The sequence below is a fragment of the Candoia aspera genome, chromosome 2 (genome assembly GCF_035149785.1).
Source record: "Candoia aspera isolate rCanAsp1 chromosome 2, rCanAsp1.hap2, whole genome shotgun sequence".
NCBI classification, from domain to species: Eukaryota; Metazoa; Chordata; class Lepidosauria; order Squamata; family Boidae; genus Candoia; species Candoia aspera.
This window is the reverse complement of record NC_086154.1, coordinates 249,683,728-249,698,172: the sequence shown is the minus strand read 5'-3', so window position 1 is coordinate 249,698,172 and position 14,445 is coordinate 249,683,728. Positions and strand designations below refer to the sequence as shown.

Below are 14,445 nucleotides of genomic sequence, written 5' to 3'. Positions count from 1 at the left end.
CCCAATTGTGACTGGAATTTTGGTTGCTAAGTGAAGCGGCCATTAACTGAACCCAACCCAATTTTACCTTTTTTGCAGTGGTCATTAAGCAAATCACCATGGGCATTAGGCGAACCACATGGTTGTTAAGTGAATCATGCGGTTCCTCATTGATTTTTCTTGCCAGAAGCCAGCCGGGAAGGTCAAAAATGGCAATCACGTGACGGTGGGATGCTGCGACTGGTTGCCAAGTGCCCAAATCATGATCACATGACCGCAGAGATGCTGCAATGGTCATAAGTCTGTTTTTTCAGCACTGTTGTAAGTCTGAACCATCACTAAACAAATGGTTGTTAAGTGAGGACTACCTGTATACCAATAACAGCAGTAAAGTGGATTGCAAACAATTAGTCAGATTCAAAGATCTCCATTAGATGCATTTATTTTTTCTGAAAGCACTTCTTGTAACTGCACATATGGATTGGGGGCATCTGCAGGGGGGTTTCCAGAAAGTCATGAAGGAGACCATGATTGCACAATCAAAGCCCCGCCTCTTTTTGTATCATGATGCACATAAACACAGGATTGGGCTTGAATCAAATTGGTTACAGCTGCCATCTTGACTTTTTTTTAACCCCTCCCTGTGGATACATGGATTCAAACAAATATATAAAATAAATCCACTCACAACAAGGATGGAATGGCTTGCTGTAGATGGGTTCATCATAAATATAAATTTAATTTGGTTTTCAAAATCTGGAATTGTGGGTATGTCCCTGATACTGACACAGGAATTTAAGGCAACAGGAACAAGATGTATGTTTAATTAATTTCCAGTCTTTATCAGTTCCTTGAAAACTAATTCCCCCATTCATTTATTTAGGATTATCATACCGCTTTGTGCTGATACATGCTGCCCCCTTCCAATCATCCTGGTTTATTGAAAAATGTGACAAAACAAAACCAGGCCAGCCTCCCTTACGATGAGCTCTCTGCCTAAAATAATTTACCCAGTAAAATGATTTTTCAGGCATGTGCTTTGACTATGTGTGAAATACTCAGAATTAGTGCATGTGACACTGTGGTAAAGTGTGTACATGACAGTAATTTCCTGTTCATTTTGAGACTGTGAACTACATACACATTTCCACAATCTTGAGGGAGCATGCGCAATCACACCAAATCCTTAACAGCCTATTTAAGAAACTGCTACCACAGATGCACAAAAAACTACTAAAACCAACATTTTAGAATAGAATATTGGGAGTTATGGCCATGTAGAACTGAAATCCAGAAAATCCACATTTTCAGGCTTGGTCCTGTAGTTTGTTTTCTCCTTGTTTCAAAAGCCACAGCAGGTAGCAGCTCCTGGCTGTCCTTGAAAAAGCTGTGCAGATCAGACCTGGTTATCTCTTAGATGAGGAACAACAAGGAAATCCAGGCTGTAGACTAGAATGAAAAGCCAAGGGGCAAAAGAAAGAAGCTTCCTTGAAGAAGGCAGTGGTAAACCATTTCATACAATTGTCAAGAAAACGATATGGATGTGACCAAGTAGGAATCAGGAGCTGAGCTGAGCTCAAAGGAAATTTTACTCTCTCCGCAGCAACAGACACCTAGCCAACCTTAGCTGACCTCAAAAATGGTAAGTGGGCCACACCTGGTTAGTACTTGGATGGTAAACAGGAAATACCAAGGCTGTAGGTTTTACTAGGAAGTAATGTATTTATTACACATAATAATGAAGAGGGCAATGGCAAATCACTTCATACCATTGCCAAAAAAATGTGGGTACATCCATGTAGTTACCAGGAATTGAGCACAACTCAAAGAAATCTGTATCTTCATGGCTGAAACTGTCTTTGCCACCTGCTCCTTCCATTTCATCTCAAAAGCACTGAATGCAATTTTAGGCAAATGAAAAGTATGTATCTTTTAAAATGTGATCTTGGTTTACTGCCTCATTTTAATAAAGTAAACTTCCCTTGACATTAGGAAGACAATATAAGTTCCATTCTTCTAACATTCTTCAAATTTAAATTCTAGAGGCCACAAACTGTGATTTTAGATTATAAACTCTGAACATTATATCCCTACTAAACTGTCCTGGAGAAACACTAATTATTTGTAACTATATTTTCTCCCTGTATCTACTTCTCCAATGTGCATATGGTGTCATATCCAAGTTCGGTGATTTAATGTTGATAGCTGAAACATTTTCATTCCCCAACTCCTCAAAAAATTCTCATCTCCACAATAGAAAACATATATTTTTCCAGACATTCTCATTTTTAAAAACTAAAAGCATGCTGGACCCACAAAGCAGCTGAAGTCAAAACTACATGGTATATCTAGAAAGCCCTTGAAGTCATCCACATTAGACACATTTCATCACCCAGTTTGAGTTGCAAAGTGTAAAAATATCAGACAGACACATTCAAAACATTCAGACTTTTTAAAAGACACTCAAGTTTCCTAATACATAGTACATTTCCCAATAAATAGTTATCAGTTACAAAAGTGACGGCAGATACTTCTCTTTGAGCGCTAAGAGTTTAGTAAGGACCATGAGAATGAGTTCATGGCTAAACCTGAGGTGTCCTTTGTGGGCCCAGGGACTTCCATATCAACATCTGAAGCTGTCTTTCACCAAATCAGGCCACTGGTCCTTCTAAGCTAAGCAATGGTTGTTCTAGTTGGCAGCAGCTCTTCTGGATCTTTGGCAGAATCCTTTTCCAGTTCTGCAGGTTCTGACATCCAAGACCATTGAACTAGAGATGCCCAGAGCTTAATCTGGGAGTTTCACATTCAGAGAGCTAAAAATGTTGGGAACAACTATTCCATGTGATGGAAAGGAAGATACTGAAACTCCTTGGATTATACTAAGAAGAAAACCAGTTGTAGTCTTCTTTTTTCCCCTCTATGCTACTGAGTTCTCCATACAACCAATGCAAAACACTTTATTGTGCCATCTTTGGCATTAAAAAGCAAAGCACACAGACAGTCATTCATTAATTTATAAAATGCAGGGATTTTTTTCCCTATTGCTCTGGATCTGTGAGTTTGGTATCAGCTGCTCAGACTACATGGCAGGTGCACTTTGCACCCGCTCCTTCACAGTCTTTTCATATCCTACGTTCCCCCAGCCCCTGGATGCATTGAAAAGAGACAGCAGAGCATAAACACACAGCATTTCTGTGATAAAGATTGACTGAGAAATCAGCAAGAAGGGAGAAATGAGATTTGGATGGATAGAAATCTGTGGGGAAATTATGGCACCTAGGGGTAGGAAGAAGGATGCCATTTGCAAGAAAAGAACACACTGAATTGGTTCCTCGCTTAGGTCAGCTCCAGGATTTAGGGGATCTCTTGAAGATATCTCAGTTTTTATTAGCTGCTGCTGCTGCTCTCTTCTCAGTGAACAAGTTGGCTGCAATTAAGGGAACCAAACTATGCCCATATGCCCTCTAATGAGGTCTGGGCGCTAGGCAGCTGCCTGACCATGACGATGCTTGACACCAGTCCTGCGTAGGTATCTTGATGCTTCTCGACTGATTAAACAATTCTGACCGAGTAGAATAACATCCCAGAAGCCACCATTCCAGCTCCTGCAATGTATGGAATGGTGCTGGCAAACAAAACTGGTAAGGTTGTGCTCAAAAGGTAAGTGAAACTGGTTTGGATCCGTCATTCTGGTGGCTGATGCTTCCTGATCAGCAAGTGGATGGGCCCCTCTGGGACAGACTTGATGATGTTCCATGCATCGTAGTGCATCAGCCCAAGCAGGGATTTTCCTCCAATGGCAAGAATTTCATCACCAGCTTCCAGTTTTCCAGCTTGTTCAGCAGCACCACCTGTTGGCAGAAATATCAAAATGAAGATTGATAGAAAGACTGAAAAATAAAAAAGAGTGTGCAAAAAATGTCCTGATTTCTAGCGTTAAGGTACAATATATTACAATTCATGGTACAAAACGTCTATAGGTTGCTTTGCTTGAAAGATGCACTGAACATTTTTGATAAGCAGGGTAAGAATAGGGTTATAGAGAAAACAGATGAGGAATGGCCTGGTCGGTTGGATGAGGTCTAGCAAGCTGGAATTTTGAACAATACAAATATCAGGAAGCGATACTGGACTGCACCATTTTTTTAACACTGACATAAAACTTTTCTTCAAGGGAGATAGGTCTCCTTTCTGTTTTTGCAAAACCTGTGCAGAAAATCCCATTGAATAGCAAGGCCATTCAGACTTGCAAAAGAGGGCAGTGAGATTTCAGACTGTCTTCAGCAGAGGAAAAAAACAGGATCTTTGGAAAATTGTCCAAGTTACCTTTAAAAATTCTTTTGATAAACAAAGGTCTGTCTCCAGATACTGAAGCTTTTCCTCCATCCAGGCTGAAACCCAAGCCAGCAGAAGTCTTCAAAAGTTCAACAGAAATGGCACCATTCAACTCTCCACTTGGACCTTTGGGGAGAAAATTTTCAGAAAACTCACTCAACAATGTTCTAATGATCAAATATAGGCTAATCACCAGAACCAAGAGGTCATACCAAAGGGAGCACAAAACAACCCTTGACAATGCATCAGAGACATCTCTGGTTCCCCAACTTTTTGAAAAGCATAAATCATAATTTGAAATCTTTCCTTCCTCATGTTATTTCCATTCCTTGGAATGGAAAGCAGACAATTTGAGACTTCTTTTTTAGCTGTGGGAGCAGGGCTTCAGCTATGCTGTTGGAAGACTTGAACTTGAATTATACAAATGCATATAAATCTAAATGTCTCTAGAAATATTCATATTTATTATGTAATTCATAAACCAAAAGCTGAGAGCCACTGTCAGATTTCCAACTGTTCTGAGTGAAAATCTAGCAGTTCAGTTCTGTCTGGACCTGGGATATCTAAGCATCTTCCTATCTTTCAAAGGATGATTTAGATTCCAAAGGACTCCAATTGACAACTTGAGTGTATGTTCATAGTTTCACTTGCTCCATCCAAAAATTTGCAATTAGAGTATGAATCATATGGGGGCATTTCTCCCCATCACATGCTATGATTTCTTGGGAGAGCAGAGGGGTGGGTGAATTCATTTCAACTGCTACTGAACCCATACTGTACAGTACCTGCTTCACTTCCCATGGCAGCAGCCACCAAGGTTGGCCTATCAGGAGTAGGCATTTCAGAGCTGGAAGGAGGCATCTTTTCGCTGCTTCTCTCCTTCTTGATGACTACGATGGCATATCTATGAAGCCTGGCCTGGTGGAGTGCGTTGAGTACATCCCCATGGACAGAACCCGCCAAACAAGTGCCATTGATTGAAAGAATGAGGTCACCACGGTGAATTTTCCCCTCCTGGGAGGCCACCCCTTTTGAAAACACCCGATGGACCTTCAAGAAGACACATTATGATGAAGGTTGTCAATGGATTGAAGAATTGTTAGCTGGTTTAAAAGGTTCTTTTTTTCCCCAGCTGACTTGTTTACTTATTTTGGTGCCTTTGAGTCACTCTTGACTCTTGGCAACTGCTGGGACAAGTCCCTGCAGTTTTCTTGGCAAGGTTTTTCAGAAGTGTTCTGCCATTGCTTTCTTCCTAAAGCTGAGAGAGAACAACTGGCCCAGCTGGCTGTGTGCCTAAGGCAGGACTAGAACTCAGGGCCTCCGAGTTTCTATAAATCTTCACATGAACAGAACTTAAGAAATTGTGCCTTTTTCATGTTATTACTAAGGTGTATAAGATGTTGTTACAGACGAATATGGAGGATGAACACGTCAAGGACTGTATGATTAAATGGGCTAAGAATTTTGGATATAGTATCATGCTGGACCAATGGGAAAACATGTGGATGAAAGGTTTGAAATTTACACTTAATTATAACCTGAAAGAAATTTTTTATAAGATGATGTACCATTGATATTTAACTCCTGATAAGTTGTCAAAAATGCATAACGGTGTAACTGATGTCCGTTGGAAATGTTTACAGGATGAAGGAACCTTTTATTATCTTTGGTGGACTTGTGAGAAGGCTAAAAGGTTCTGGGATCAAATATGTACTACTATCCAAAAGATTCTTAAAGTAAATATACAAAAAAGAAGCAGAACGTTTTCCTCTGGGATTGATGGGGAAGGAATTAGAGAAACAACATGTTGTTATACATGATTACGGCTGCAAGACTGTTATATGCACAATGATGGAAACATCCACAAATATCTACGGTTGAAGATTGGATTGTTAAATTAATGGATTTGGCTCAAATGGCTAAATTAACAGTTTTAATAAGAGAACAGTCTGTTTCTGGATTTATATCTACTTGGCAACCACTTTTAGAGTACTTGCTTGTGATAGAAAAAATGATGTTTTGACTTTGGGTTTTAGTGATTAAATGGTTTATTGTAATAGAAATAATGTTATGATATGTTAATTAATTGTACGGGATTAGATTTGTAAATTTATCTATATCTGTATTGGAGAAAGTCAGAAGTCACTTTCCATTTCTGTTTTCTTTCTATCAACACTTTTATGGTTTTTTCTTTTTTCTTTAGCTGTTTTCTGTCTATTCTACAGTATACTCTCTTTTTTGTATCTTAACTATACTCTGAAAATAATAAAGTTTTATTTTAAAAAAAAAGAAATGGTGCCTTTTGAACCATTGGAAGAAATGTAAGAAAATATCCACTTTAACAGAATTTGACTCCTGTTATGTAAAATACTAGCTGTAGCATTTTATTTGTCAATTGCTATGAAATGTAAAACACAAAACCTAAAGCAAAGTATTGAAATGTTAAAGAAACAAAGGCATGTTGAATTATCAGCTGAACTGATTAAAAATGAAGCCCAATAAATCTACTGAATATGTAGATTGGCAGCCCAATTTATTATGGAATACTTCCCTGATACTGTTAGAGACATGTTTTTTGGAAGCAAACTATGATGCTTTTCAGAAGTTTAAGAAGGAATGGACTAAATAACTAGAGCTTCCTAAAGGCCATGCTACGCTGGCATTCTGTCCCTGGGGAAGCTCCCAAGCCAGGCATAATAGAGATGGCCAGTCTCCTACCAATCCTAGATAAGGATATTATAGTCACAGAATTACAAAGTTGGTGATCACCAAAGGACTGTCTAATGGAGCTCTGAAAGTTTCAGAAATTATTTAGAAAAAATGCTTTGGACCTCACGCAAGCACAGCACTTGTCTGCTGTTCATTAAGTAACCATGTCCCTTTTCAGGCTTCTGTGAGAGCATAAAAAAAAAGTTGTCCATGTTTTATTAAAAAAAAGTTATTAAAGTTAAGGTGACACTTAGAGCAGCAGCACCTTTCTTACAGACTCATGCAAAAATGCTGCTCTTGGGCAAGGTTGAAAGTGCTTCTTCTGAACCACGTTTTAATTTTGCATAGCCCTATTAAATAGTCCTTATATGCCTGCAGCTTCTTTAAACTTGTGTACTTGCATTCTTTTAAACAATTTTAAACAAACAATGCGTGGAAGTGGAAGAAGACAATAGAATAGGAAGGACAAGAGACCTCTTCCAGAAAATTAGAAACATCAGAGGTAAATTCCAAGCCAAAATGGGTATGATCAAAAACAAAGATGGCAAGGACCTAACAGAAGAAGAAGAGATCAAGAAAAGGTGGCAAGAATATACAGAAGACCTGTACAGGAAGGATAACAATATCGGGGATAGCTTTGACGGTGTGGTCAGTGAGCTAGAGCCAGACATCCTGAAGAGTAAGGTTGAATGGGCCTTAAGAAGCATTGCTAATAACAAGGCAGCAGGAGACAACCGCATCCCAGCTGAACTGTTCAAAATCTTGCAAGATGATGCTGTCAAGGTAATGCATGCTACATGCCAGCAAATTTGGAGAACACAAGAATGGCCATCAGACTGGAAAAAATCAACTTATATCCCCATACCAAAAAAGGGAAACACTAAAGAATGTTCAAACTATCGAACAGTGGCACTCATTTCACATGCCAGTAAGGTAATGCTCAAGGTCCTGCAAGGTAGACTTCAGCAATTCATGGAGCGAGAATTGCCAGATGTACAAGCTGGGTTTAGAAAAGGCAGAGGAACTAGGGACCAAATTGCCAATATCCGCTGGATAATGGGAAAAGCCAGGGAGTTTCAGAAAAACATCCAGTTCTGTTTTATTGACTATTCTAAAGCCTTTGACTGTGTGGACCAGAACAAATTGTGGCAAGTTCTTAGTGGTATGGGGATACCAAGTCATCTTGTATGCCTCCTGAAGAATCTGTATAACGACCAAGTAGCAACAGTAAGAACAGACCACGGAACAACGGACTGGTTTAAGATTGGGAAAGGAGTACGGCAGGGCTGTATCCTCTCACCCTACCTATTCAACTTGTACGCAGAACACATCATGCGACATGCTGGGCTTGAGGAATCCAAGGCTGGAGTTAAAATCGCTGGAAGAAACATTAACAATCTCAGATATGCAGATGATACCACTTTGACGGCTGAAAGCGAAGAGGAACTGAGGAGCCTTATGATGAAGGTGAAAGAAGAAAGTGCAAAAGCTGGCTTGCAGCTAAACCTCAAAAAAACCAAGATTATGGCAACCAGCTTGATTGATAACTGGCAAATAGAGGGAGAAAATGTAGAAGCAGTAAAAGACTTTGTATTTCTAGGTGCGAAGATTACTGCAGATGCTGACTGCAGTCAGGAAATCAGAAGACGCTTAATCCTTGGGAGAAGAGCAATGACAAATCTTGATAAAATAGTTAAGAGCAGAGACATCACACTGACAACAAAGGCCCGCATAGTTAAAGCAATGGTGTTCCCCATAGTAACATATGGCTGCGAGAGCTGGACCATAAGGAAGGCTGAGAGAAGGAAGATAGATGCTTTTGAACTGTGGTGTTGGAGGAAAATTCTGAGAGTGCCTTGGACTGCAAGAAGATTAAACCAGTCCATCCTCCAGGAAATAAAGCCAGACTGCTCACTGGAGGGAATGATATTAAAGGCAAAACTGAAATACTTTGACCACATAATGAGAAGACAGGACACCCTGGAGAAGATCCTGATGCTAGGGAGAGTGGAGGGCAAAAGGAAGAGGAGCCGACCAAGGGCAAGGTGGATGGATGATATTCTCGAGGTGACGGACCCGTCCCTGGGGGAGCTGGGGGTGTTGACAACCGACAGGAAGTTCTGGCATGGGCTGGTCCATGAAGTCACGAAGAGTCGGAAGCGACTAAACGAATAAACAACAACTTGCATTCTAAGTAGAGAACAGTGGAATTATTGGTTACAGTAACTTCTCGTTATTGATCAATCTTTTATCTCAACAGAAAGGAAAGAATAGCACACACTATGGCAGTTTTCCCAGCTGTCCTCCAGATGTTGTGGACAGCGATTTCCAGAGTTGCCCATCAGCCTGGGAATTCAGGGAATTAATTCTAGAAAACACTATGTTGGGGAAGACTGCATTATGGACTATCACAACATCCTGCAAATAGTTGCATTCACCAGCAGGTTTAATCTGCAACCCATTTTATGCCAGAAAATCAACCCATTTTGTTCCTTTGCCCAAAACCTTGAGCTAAAAGCTAACCAAATGGATTGTGTTTATGGATTGTGCCAAAACAACAACCCTAATGAAGCTTAGAACTATTCTGGTTTAGCATAATGTGGGAACGCATCTACTAGGTCCCTATATGACTTGGCAAAGTGTGTTGTTGAATGTAGTCCATGTGTGCATTAGGGCTTTCTGTGGGTCAAAAACAGACCCAACTACACAGCTGAAGCCCCACCCTGTTTTAGGTGCACAAACAGTTGCAGCCACCATCTTGGCTACTTCAACATCCTCTCCCCGTGCACACTCCAGACATTATTTGAATGAAGTATGAAATGCACTCATATGAGGCCTCATATGAATTCACGCATGTTACCTCCTTTACTGATCATTAAAGCAGCCCAACTTGGGTGTGTGTGTGCCATGCACAATCCTATGGGAAAATTGGGGCTGTGGAAAGAGTCACTTTACCTTTAATGAGTGGCCCCTTTTCTCAGGCTCATGTGGAAGCCTAAAAAAAATTCAGGCTGCTTTTAATGGAGAACTGAGGAGGTGCTGTGCTTGCATGACACCCCAAACACATCTCCTAAATAATTTTTGCAGTGTGCACAACCCTCATAGATATGCATATCTGGGGCATTTTTATCCTTGATATGACTTGGCCCTTGTAAAGGAATGTGTCCTCTTGCCCAAAGGGTGCCAATTATAGTGAAACAGACCCATCCACCTGCCCACTTCCCAAATAGCTACAGAATGTGGTTGGATTTGATCATGTGATCCAAGTCTCTGTGGAAGCTGATGGAAAGATAATACAGCCGTACATTTGGAATGTCAGCCAACCTCAGAATCAAATGCTTCTAATGTTTAAAACACATGGTTCTTGTAATATTTTGAGCCAAATTCCCAAGACAGATACACACTTTTTGGAAGATGACTTTGAGTGCACCTAGGCAAGGGAGCTGCACTTCGTGTTAACAAGATTCTTTGTTCCACAAAGATGATACTCTTTGCTTCATTCAAGGGCAGGAATTGTGCAATTTGCCTTCAGGTTGCTTTGGAGAATTTCTCCAGCTACTTCTAGCAAGTGGAAGTACCAGAGGAAATCCCAAAACAATGTGAAGCAAAGCAACATGGCAGCTTCATTTTGTTCACAGCCTCAAAGAAGAACTTCACTTGAAGCTTCACTGAAGCCAAACATCCCTTTGACACAGTCCTAGTCTCACAGTGACCCAGCAGGTGGCAGTGTTTAGCTGACTTTGACTGACTGAGAAACTAAGCAGGGTTGGACCTGTTTTGCCTTTGGATGGGAGACACCTGGAAGTCCCAAGGCTGTAGCCTAGATTGGGAAGTTGAAAAACACCCAAAAGGAGACAGCAGCAAATCACTTCCATAATACTGTCATCAGGAGCTGAGCTGAACTCAAGTAAGCCGTTGCCTTCAGTCTCAAGGTACTTATCTCTACCACTGAAGAAGCCAGTTTGTTTCTGTAAAATGCATGGAATGATTCAGAAAATTACCTAGAAATACTATGCAAGTTGCATTGAACTCTTGAATGGAATATAAATAAAAACAAAATAAATACAAGTTACAATTCAAGTAGGACTGGTATAATCATGTAAGACACATAGAAGGGTAAGCTACTTCTTGTAAAACCTAGAGAGAAGGTAGACTACAAATCTCCCAGGTTTTGATAGATGTAGTATTTATATTTGTTTTAAATAAAGTCAGAGGCCTGATTCACGTCTACATGCAAGTGTTTAAGAGTAGATACTCTTACTCACTGATTTCTGACACAGATGTAAGCTTCTGATTGGAAATTAGATTATCCCTAGAGCATTAATTCATGCAGGGATGCACTGGGCAATTCTTCTCTGAAGGCGGGCAGTGCTACTGGGCCTCTGCTTCAGAAGTCACATTGCTTCTCTTTCCTGGAGCAAAGGCACAGTAGAATTCTCTGCACATATTAGAGAGCACATAATGTAAGAACAAGAGCCAGTTTGGTGTAGTGGTTAAGGCACCAGGCTAGAAACTGGGAGACTGTGAGTTCTAGTCCTGCCTTAGGCACGAAGCCAGTTGGGTGACCTTGGGCCAGTCACTCTCTCTCAGCCCTAGGAAGCAGTCAGTGGCAAACCACTTCCAAAATCTTGCCAAGAAAACCGCAAGGACTTGTCCAGGCAGTCGACAGGAGTCAACAATGACACAAAGACACACACATATGCACACCAAAAGTAAGAACAGTGGATCAGCCGCTGTGTAAGAGTAAGAGCAAGCCATCTGATGGTGCTATGTGAAAGGGATCAGGAACTAATTAAAAGTAAAATCCCCCTTCTTCAACCTGCATAGTGTAGAGGGAATGTTTGGCTGGGAAATTCTGATAAAATTATGAGTGGAGTTTATGCAAAATATGGCCCAGGTAGGTGCAATATCTGGTCACCCTTGGTTGATACTCCCTACCACAAAGCTCAACCCTGCAGAGTCAGACCTGCTTAGTACTTGGACAGAAAACCCCCAGGGAAATCTGGGTCTGTAGGCTAGCCAGGCAAGTCAAAAAAAAATCCTAGAAGGCACTTCCATACTTTTGCCAACTCTACATGAAATCGAAGAGTAGGATTCAAGTTGAGAGAGTTGCCCTTTTTTTACTATCCCAAATAGTTGGAGGACTTTTCCTTCTACTTAAGCAGGGAAGGATAACCTGCACTCCCAGGACTGAACAACTGCACCTGTTTTCTGTGACTCCCAGAGCTTTTTCTGACTGTACTTTTGATGTTGGCTTCCCCACCACTTAGAAACTGCACAAAAGCTGTAGTATAAGCCTAAAATAAGGGGAACACTGCAAAAAGGGGGGAGAAATCCTAACTCCCTGAAAAACTAGAAAAATTATTTAGTGAATTCCAGTTTCATCCGTGGGTGCGATGCAGCTTCCGCACTGTTCCATCCCAGAAGATCTTTGGGAAGAACACTGCATGAAGACATCTTGTTCCCATGGGCCTTTTAAACCCCTAATTGTGGTAGGAAGGAAAAATAATGCTTGGAGATTCCCTCCCCACATCCTTCCTCTCTGTGCACTAACACCCAAAACTAAGCTGGGCCAAAAGGTTGTAGCTGAGCGCGCGCACACACACATACACAAATCATCTAGGTGTATAGATAAGCCAAGCAAATTCTACAAATAAACTTAAATTTGGATTGCATAAGTGAGATTCTATTTGATCTTGCAACAAATCTGGTGATCCTAAAACACTGCTGTAGGTAAGTAGTTGTACTTTATAGAAGCCTCAAATTTTTAATTAATGTATTTCTTGCAGCCCTTAAAAGAAACCTTTTAAAAGTTTCCTCATATCCCAGTAGCAAGTACAGTTTGGGAATCCTGGAATACAAGGCATATGGCTGCATAATTAAGGGTAGGATGCAGCTAATGTTAGGATTTCCAGTCCCCAAGATGTCTATGAGCCTATCATGGATGCTTATCTTGGCAATCTTGTGTGCATCAGAGTTTATCTGGCATCCAGGCCCACTCGCCTCTCTGATAGCATCAACAGATGTGATACAAAATGAAGCAAGCAGGCTTTCACAATAGGATTTTACAGCTAACAAATGACTTGATAAATGAGATCTTGATCTAATTTCCAGCTGGCTTTGCAACCCACTTATAAGAAAGATGCAGTCATCACTTACGATGATTGATTTTTGTTCCAGGTCTATTCCTCCAGCGACGCTAAATCCCAGGCCAGAACCTTCCTCTTTATTCAAGACTACAAAGTAAACATCTTCTTTGCTCTGATCCCAAAAAAGGGGAGGGGAGGGAGACAAAATATCCAAAGATTAAAAACCCTTGGGAAAAAAAAAGCCCCACAATTCACACAAAATGCCTGGAAGATGATGGACATTTTAAAAAAAAGTCTAAATCTTTACTTAAAATAACTACAATTTTATAATTTAAAGTTTTTAACCTGGAAAGGCTGAGGAAGAGATTTGACTGTACTTAATGTTACCAAAACACCATAAGGAGCCAAGCAAACCACAGCTTAGTTTAAGTTGCCTCTTCCAGAGTTCAGGCCTGGAATTAATTTTCAGTGCCCATCAAATTAATAATAAAATGAAAAGTGTCATCTGCACATGTAGCCAAGCTCCAATCTCACCAAGCAGAAAAGTAGAAATGGACCGACAGGCACATGTGGACTACATAAAGCACATGAGCAAAACATGTGTCCAGCCATTCATTTTGAGTTATAGCGTTGCCTCTCATTGTGCAACTTCACCCTGTGCACAAAACTGAAAGTCTTTGATTGGAAACTGATGGTGGGAACCCATCTCACTACCTCCAAGCACAACTCTAAGCAATTTAAAGCTCTTGACAGCAGAAATCAGAGTATTTGAAGGGATTCCTATCTCCACCACCCACTGGTGCTGTGAGACAACAGAGGACCTCTTCTACACTATGAAAGGCAAGGTGAATAAGTGGTGACTAGGGCCTTTTCAGTGATAGCACCCTATTTATGGAAGCCTCTACCAAAGGAAATTCACCAGTTTCTAACTCTAGAGGCATCAATCTATTTTATTTCAGTCATAGACCAGCATACTAACTCTAGATGAAGACCTACATCTTCTCCCAGACTTTTAATTGCTAATATTATGCCAATGTTTGACCACTTTCCATACTATTTGCTGGAAGTTTTACTGTCGCATAGAATGATGGGCTGTACCCAAGAGCAGTTTTATCTTTGTGGAAAACATTTCTGCTGGCACGCAATGCAACTCCTAATTTTTAGCACTTCGAAACCTCTGATACAAAAGAATGCAAAAAGGGGACAAGAACAATGAAAACTGGAAGTCATGACTTGACAAAGTGACACCTTTCTTTTTTTATTGTTCTTTGTTACTTTAAGTCTGATCTGGAATAGTTAATATTCACGTGGGGAGGTGGGGTGGGGTATAAAA

The 14,445-nt window shown here is 40.6% G+C and overlaps 1 protein-coding gene across 1 annotated transcript in view; it reads right to left on the bottom strand.

Annotated features, from left to right (window-relative positions):
- Positions 1-278: 278 nt before the first annotated feature.
- Positions 279-14,445, bottom strand: part of PDZD2 (PDZ domain containing 2) — a 196,932-nt gene continuing 182,765 nt past the window's right edge. The window contains exons 18-21 of the mRNA XM_063293175.1: positions 13,183-13,284; positions 5,128-5,364; positions 4,306-4,465; positions 279-3,830 (exon numbers count right to left, since the gene is read on the bottom strand). Of these exons, the coding sequence (XP_063149245.1) occupies positions 3,664-3,830; positions 4,306-4,465; positions 5,128-5,364; positions 13,183-13,284 (666 nt within the window). The 3' untranslated portion in view covers positions 279-3,663. The remainder of the gene's footprint in view (positions 3,831-4,305; positions 4,466-5,127; positions 5,365-13,182; positions 13,285-14,445) is intronic.